The sequence below is a fragment of the Neophocaena asiaeorientalis genome, unplaced genomic scaffold (assembly GCF_003031525.2).
Source record: "Neophocaena asiaeorientalis asiaeorientalis breed wild unplaced genomic scaffold, Neophocaena_asiaeorientalis_V1.1 scaffold404, whole genome shotgun sequence".
Lineage (NCBI taxonomy): Eukaryota > Metazoa > Chordata > Mammalia > Artiodactyla > Phocoenidae > Neophocaena > Neophocaena asiaeorientalis.
In genome coordinates this window covers 100,830-108,675 of record NW_020172589.1, presented here as the reverse complement: position 1 = coordinate 108,675, position 7,846 = coordinate 100,830, and the positions used below count along the sequence as shown (strand labels likewise).

General features: G+C 42.5%; 1 protein-coding gene across 4 annotated transcripts in view; it reads left to right on the top strand.

The window, feature by feature from the left end:
- HMGXB3 (HMG-box containing 3) overlaps nucleotides 1–7,846 on the top strand; it is a 59,421-nt gene that overhangs the window by 1,343 nt on the left and 50,232 nt on the right. For all 4 annotated transcript variants that reach the window (XM_024738275.1, XM_024738276.1, XM_024738274.1 and 1 more), the window contains exons 2-4: nucleotides 2,409–2,547; nucleotides 3,426–3,600; nucleotides 7,158–7,655. In XM_024738275.1, coding sequence (XP_024594043.1) covers nucleotides 2,411–2,547; nucleotides 3,426–3,600; nucleotides 7,158–7,655 — 810 coding nt within the window. In that variant the 5' untranslated portion in view covers nucleotides 2,409–2,410. The remainder of the gene's footprint in view (nucleotides 1–2,408; nucleotides 2,548–3,425; nucleotides 3,601–7,157; nucleotides 7,656–7,846) is intronic.

Here is a 7,846-nt window from a genome sequence, read left to right as displayed (position 1 = left end):
GTGTCAAACATTTCAAGTACTGCCTTACTTCTCTTTTACAGATTAGAAAACTGAGGCTTAGAGAGAGTAAGTAGATTGCTCAAGGTCATAGAGCTCTGTGCGCGTCCTGTTAAAATGGGTAACTTAAATTTAGTACCCTGATTTTCTGCCCTCCAGAGCCCTTAGTTTTAACCTTTATATTTTTTTGCGTTACTGTACTGAGGCCTAGGATCTGAAAATACTCTTGGACCCAGGCTTAAACCGGGCTACTCAAACAAGCCAAAACTCAGTCTCTTCTTGCCCCTACCCCAATATGATTGTAATGACTTTGTTTTCTAATTTGTTTTGCTCTGGGTGCTAAAACCCTGTATGTCATTCTTTACAGAAGCTCTCCTGCAGTATTGCTTTTCTCTGCAAGACTCAAGGGCTGAGAAGTCAATTATGAAAGGCGAAAAAAGCACATCCCCACATAGCCTTGATTTGAACCCTAGCATCCCTTACCCAATGAAGGCACTGGCCTATCTCTTACCGAGCCAAGTTGTGGGTTATGTTCTCCAGAGTTGCACTATAACAGAATGCAGTGGGGTTCTTTTGTTGTTGTTTTTGTTTTGTTTTCCAATGGGAAGGGAAATCATTTAGACATGGTACAGAACTAGAAAGAACCTTAGGAATAACGTGTTCTTAGCCTCAGGTATATCTTTGAAATTATAAGTGAAAATACCTGTCTGCATTTTCTGGGAGAGGGTTTTTCCCGCTTTACAACATTCTCAAAGGGATTCTTGCCTCTCAAAAAGTTAGGAGCCACTGATTTCAGCCTCTTCAGTCTCACTTGAGGAACAACCGAAATTTAGGGAGGGGAATAGACTTATCTGAGATCGCATGGTTAGAATTTAGACTTGGATCCTGGTCTCCTGACTCAACACACAGTGCTTTTTTTCTCATTATAGTTTATCAGATACCTCATCATTTGTGGAGTGAGTTCTAAATGAGACGTGAGTGGGCCTTGTAATACACTTATCAGTTCTGTATTTACTTACACAGCTCCTTCTTCCCAGAATCCTAAATTATCTTCTGACAGATTTCCCAGAGCAGCTATATTATTTCTCTCTCATAAAATTCAAGTGGTTTTTGGGAGCCTTTCTCCATCCAAGGATTGAGTCTGTGGGTAAAACTCCAGCTTAGCGTGTGGCCACAAATAAACTAACTCTTCTTGAACCCAAGGATTGAGTCTGTGGGTAAAACTCCAACTTAGAATGTGGCCAGAAATAAACTAACTCTTCTTGAACTAGTCATTGAATTTTTTTAATGCCTTCCTTTCCCTAGGAAAAGCTATTAGTAGGTTTTCTGTTTCTTAGGCCAGTGCTAGAGAGTTAATATCAGTCTGTCAGATTACTGTTTAGACCTGAGTTGTTCAGGACCGTAGTTGCTAACCATGTGTGGTTATTTAAACCAATTACAATTAAAGAAAGTTAAATCAATTGAGTTCTTCAATCACACAAGCCATATTTCAGGTGCTCAATAGCCATAAGTAGCTACAGTATTGGAGCAGCACAGATGAAGAACATTTCTGTCATCACAAAAAGTTTTTTGAACCGTGCTGGTTTAGAGGGTTGTGGGTGGAGATGGGAGCAGTATAGTATAATGGCAGAAGGCTCACAGTTGGATTTTTGAACTAAAAAATCTGCCTTTCAAGTTCCTGGGTGTGGTGGCCTTGGGCAGGTCGTTAAGCATCTCAGGCAGAGATGATTCACCTTTAATAATGAACCCTTTTTGTATAGCACTATTCTCAAATGGAGTTATGTCCTTGGGTCTTATCACTATAAGTGTGGTAAGGTGGGTGAGACATCTCTTGTTAATGTGTGAGAGAATTGAACCTAAAGCAGCTAAAGGACCTGCCCAAAGTCATACAAACAAACTGGCAGAATGTTAAGAAACTTGCTACATATTGGCACTTAACACGTTTGAATGAATGAGTGAATCAGTGAAGCATTTTGCTTAAGGTGATGCCATGAGGGAGTGTCCAGAACTGACTCCTGGCCAAGTATTTACCTGTTACCATACGGAATTCTTGTAACGTGGGGCTAATCTTTGAGTTGAAGGGTTACTGAGCATCCCATGAGTGAATAAAAGTGAAAGGGCTCTCTAAGCTAGGGATCCCAGGTTTGCCTAGTCAGAGGACTCACCAGGTGCACGTGTTAAGCACACGGATTGCCACACCCTTTAGTGATTCTGATTCAGAAGGGCTGAGGTGGAACCCTGGAATCTGAATGTTTAGTAGGTTCCCCAGGTGCTTCTTAGGCTCCATCTGATGAGTTTGGCAAATGACTGAGTCTTAAGGCCCTGGCAGAGATAAGGATCATTGGATCAGGAGGCCGCTCTCCCCTTTAGGGTAGGTTCTTGAACCTTGTTTATGTTTGACTTTCCTCTAGCCATGGATGCATCATATGATGGTACTGAGGTAACTGTCGTGATGGAGGAAATTGAGGAAGCCTACTGTTACACCTCCCCTGGGCCACCCAAGAAGAAGAAAAAGTATAAAATACATGGAGAAAAGGCCAAGAAACCCAGGTTAGCAAACACATTTTGATAGCTGGCATTTATAAACAGAAGCTGCTTGGAGAGCTGTGTTGAAGAAAAGACTTTAGCCTGTGTCCAGTTTCACTGAGAGTGCCATGTCATTTATTGAAGTCTCCTGATGGGCATTGGGGTTGGGGGGAGACGGTGATTGAGAGTGGGAAGTGGCCGATGGATGCCAGCCGTTGCCATTCCTGTCCAAATCTTGGTCGCGTTTCTAGGCTTTAGCAGGAAATATAAATACAAATGGCGGAAGCTCGCTACAAGAGAACCACTGTATTTATTATTAATGCCATTGTTATTTAAATATTTAATTAGGACATCAATAAAAATTTGGAATTACAAATAGCGCCAATGATATCTATAAAGAATATCCAAATTGCAGCTCTAAGCTCCCTCTTAGCTGTGAACATTCCAGACTTCTTGCTGAGGCTCCCAGCACTGGGTCACTCTGATAGTTCTACCTGCTTCCCTCTCTCAGCCTTGGCGAGGTGCTGTTGACCAGTGAGATGATCAAAGGCTGTGTAGAAGAGTAGGGTGTGAGTGGTAATTAGTCCTCTAATTAACCTTTTCCTGAAAGTGGAATGACGGGACACCTTTATCTATCTTTGCCCATGTTGGGATTTAAGCCCTGCAGAAAAAGTGGTCATGGAAAAGTAGACCAGACAAGCCTTTGCTTCCATGTTTCTGGAGGGAGAAACCTCCCCCTGTTCACCCTTTGGGGGTGTTATTTAATCTTTGCTTCAGTCTCTATTTAGAGAAATGCTTTTGAAATGAAAAGCTGGGTTTTGTATTTAGCTCTTCACTACTCAAACATTGTAGTATTTACTGGTTGAGTGAGGGAAAACCTTAAGAAGTCCTTGCTTCCTCAGGTCTGCTTACCTTCTGTACTATTACGACATCTACCTGAAAGTGCAGCAGGAGCTCCCCCACCTCCCTCAATCTGAGATCAATAAGAAGATTAGTGAGAGTTGGAGGCTTCTCAGTGTGGCCGAGAGGAGTTACTACTTGGAGAAAGCCAAACTAGAGAAAGAAGGTTTGGATCCTGTAAGTAATTTTTTTTTCCTCTTCTTCAGCTAATACCTCCATTGCCTTAGTGGTGAGGCTTTGGGGAGTCCAACCCCCTGTTCTCCGGTTTCCTTCTCTCTTCTTAGGAAAACTTTGAGTTGAGTCATTTTTACCTTTCTTGAGTCTGATATTGTCTGCTTCTTTTTTTTTGGCTTCGCTGCGTGGGTTGGGGGATCTCAGTTCCCTGACCGGGTACCAGGTATTGAACCCAGGCCATGGCAGTGTGCCAAGTCATAAACACTGGACCGCCAGGGAATTCCCTGTTTCCATTTCGGTCATGCCCTGCACTCTCTTTACTCTTTGCTTGCAGCAGTACATGATCTCCAGTGAGCCTTAGGTTCCTTTTCTGAATTTTAGCAAAACTTGGAGCCACTTGTCCTTGTGGGTAGTTAGTGTTATTTTTCTTTTATAGAGTAGCTTCTACAGGCATTTTCCCTACACCATGAATTTTCATGTTATCTATTGAGTGTAAGTATAATTAATTTGTGTTGTGCTCACCACTGTCAGTTATAATGTAATCAGCAATTAGGCTTGCAAGTTTAGAGGTAGACACAGCTGCTTTATTTAAGGCCACATTCTTTTGTTACCACTGGTGACTGGTGGTATTGAACTGTGCTAGAAGGAAAAGTGGAAGGCTAAAGGTGAAATTGATGGAGGACATTGAGCCTTTGAGTGCTTGGATTAAAGAATAGGCAAGGAAGCACTGAGGTTTGTGTCTGTCAGCCATTTTGTTATTTCTAGTTCACAGGAATAAAATGGACTGACAACTGTTAACACTGCTGTTTTTTTAAATTTATTAATTTAATTAATTTATTTATGGCTGTGTTGGGTCTTCGTTGCTGCGTGCAGGCTCTCTCTAGTTGCGGCGAGCGGGGGCTACTCTTCGTTGCGGTGCGTGGGCTTCTCATTGCGGCGGCTTCTCTTGTTGCAGAGCACGGGCTCTAGTCACGTGGGCTTCGGTAGTTGTGGCACGCGGGCTCTAGAGCGCAGGCTCAGTAGTTGTGGTGCCCGGACTTCGTTGCTCTGCGACATGTGGGATCTTCCCGGACCAGGACTCTAACCCATGTCCCCTGCATTGGCATGCGGATTCTTAACCACTGCACCACCAGGGAAGCCCTGCTGTTTTTTTTTTTTAAAACTGAAATTCCTGGGGGAAAAATAACCTTGTTATTGCAAGCTGAAACCTTTTAACCTTAACTCCTTTTTTTTTTTTTTCAATTGAAACAATTGTCTCTAACTTCTTTTATAATGAAGAGCAAAAGTTCTTCAGGAATGCAACAACTATGTTATAGCATAATGGGTTGTATTTCCCTTAGTGGAGCCCATCTGCCACTGATTATGCCATTTAGATTATTTTGTCCTTGTTGGCTTGGCATTTACCTTCTTGGAAGAGCTTTGTGTTACCTACAGTCTTGGAGATGCCACTCTGTACTTCTCCTATAGATGATTTGTTTGTAAACTGTGAGTCTGGGAAACAATCCCTGTGGAGAGGGGGAGGTGGAGTCAAGGAAAGGTACACATATTTTTTTTGGTTTCTCCATTATAAGGTCACAGACTTTTTGCCCATGATATAAGAAAATTTTACCTAATCTTGGAGTGATATGGTTTTTAAAACCAGACACTAATATAGGTCCTTATTAAGGCTTTTTTTAAAAAAAATTTAAGTAGATCATCTATAATGATTTTTCCTTATCCATATGTAAATTTATATCTACCATCATCTCAACCACTACCCCCAAGATCATTAATAGACTAGCTCTAATATTAACTAGCTGTAACCTTGGAAGAATCACTTAACCTTTGAGTCCTGCTTTCCTCATTTGTAAAATGGGGATAATAGTATCTATTCACAATGTTTAAAATGGACAATGTAAAACACCTAGCTGAGTTCTGACTTGGTGAGTAAATAACACTCTTTAGTAGATTAAATGTCCAGTGACCATATAATAAGAAAAGGTGGCATTTAATGAGCATCTGGAATGTACCAAGACAGGCTTTATATGCTGTTTGACCTCTCCCTGATTACCTGGTGTACAGATGGGACCCTCCTGCCTGCATACTTAGGGAGCCTCTCAGAGACCTTGGGGCAGGCTGTCTCCTTGGCAGCCCTTCAGGTCTCCTGCCAAGTGGCTGGGCCCATGGTTCCAGTGTCATTCCTTACAGTCTGTAAGATGACTGCCATTCATGCTGCCCTGGTTTCTTGTGCTTGGATTTGTTGATTAAGTCCAGACCAACCTATATATTTGCCGCCATTTAGTCTTGTTCTCTTGACCTGTCTGCTTCAAAGCGTGACTTGAGAATATCATTTCTTCATTATCTCTCCAGTAAAGGCTCCATAAAGGATTTGGACAGTCTGCTTTCATGTTTCATCTCAGTGCTTCTGTTAACTTTCATCTCTGAGTGCTTCCTTTGTACCCTAAGTAGTCTCATTGACTTCTTGCTTTTGATTTATTTAAGGATCCTTTTGTAATTGATGCTTCTGAAATTATTTTTTGGTCTGTTTAATTTCAGTTCTCACTTACCTGTTCATTTTGAACTTTTCTATCTTCCTCATTGGGTAACTTTCAGTTTAAATTGAAAAAAATAAAAGCACCTTTTTCTTGGTGCCAGTTAGCCATGCAGGGCTGTGCTTCCAGTACCTGGTCTCCTTGCTCCTTAGAAGACCTGGCCTGGAGTCCCACCTTTACTACTTACTAATTCTGTGTTTTGGGAAAGTTTATCCTCCTTGAGCTTCAGTTCCCTCATTTGTGAAGTGGGAATAATAATAGTACCTAACTTAGTAGTATTGCTTTAAAAGTCAGGAAATTATTTTCTGAACCTTAAGATCCTAGGTCATTGTTAATATTTATATCCTTCTCCCTCCCCATCACCTCCCAATATATTCAGTGCTTATCAGATAACCACTTCCCTATACACATTCTCTCGTGAAGCCTTCTTATTGATTGATAGCTTTGTGATCTGTTCATTCTCTTCTTTGCAAGTCTGGAAGAAGCCAGTGATATCAGAATCCTTGCTTGCTGCCCTGAGATCCAACATGGCCTGTTGGTTTGTATTTGATGCTTTTAAAGGTTTCACTGAGCATTATACATTCTGGTATCTAAATCTTCAGCTACTTTGGAATCCTAAAGTATCAGAGCTGGAAAGGAACTCATAGATAGCCAGATTCAGCTCCCTCGTTTTACAGATGGGGCAGCAAGGCCAAAAAAAAGGGAAAGGATTTGTTTAAGACTATGCCAGACCTGGATTTCAGCTCACAGTTTAAGATGCCAAGATCAGTGCCTTTTCTGGAATCTAATCCACATTATCTGTCTCCTATGTGATTGAGTGAGTAAGTTACATTGGCTAAAGTGTGATTCAGATGACGATGACATTGCTATTGGCAGAGGCTGACCCTAAGTCTTAGGTCAAGAGAATGGAGTCTTTCTGGTTCCTTTGCAGAAAAAAATGAAGAAAAAAAAGGCTTATAAGTATATATCTATGTGGTCTTATTCCATTTATCTCTGCTTGTCTCCCCGACCTGGCTTTTTCATCCTCAGAACTCTAAACTCTCTGCACTGACTGCTGTGGTTCCGGACATCCCAGGTTTCCGCAAGATCCTCCCTCGCTCAGATTATATCATCATCCCCAAGAGCAGCCTGCAGGAGGAGCGGAGCTGCTCTCAGCTAGAGCTGTGTGTGGCCCAGAACCAAATGTCCCCTAGAGGACCATCCCTTGTGTCCAACACTGCCTTGGAGACAGTGCCCAGCCATGCAGGCATGGCAGAACAATGTCTGGCTGTGGAGGCCTTAGCTGAGGATGTGGGAGCCCTTGCCCAGCCAGGTGCTGTACAGGAGATCACCACCTCAGAGATCCTCGGACCAGATGTGCTCCTAAATGAGGCTTCCCTGGAGGTAGGGGAGAGCCACCAACCTTACCAGACAAGCCTGGTAATTGAAGAGACCTTAGTGAATGGCTCACCAGACCTCCCCACTGGAAGCCTGGCTGTGCCCCACCCCCAGGTTGGGGAGAGCATGTCAGTGGTAACAGTCATGAGGGTAAGTGACTTTGGTTCTGATGATTTTGCTTTACCTGGGATTGTTAAAAAGGCAGCTAGCACCATGCAGTGTGATTCTGAAATAGTGGTAAGTAAGAATACTGGTGTGGCACTTCTAGTTGGACTGCAGTTCTCTTCAACCTTTTTGTCCCCAGGCTTGGTCCAAGTCCCCAGGCTTCAGTTTCTTAGGCA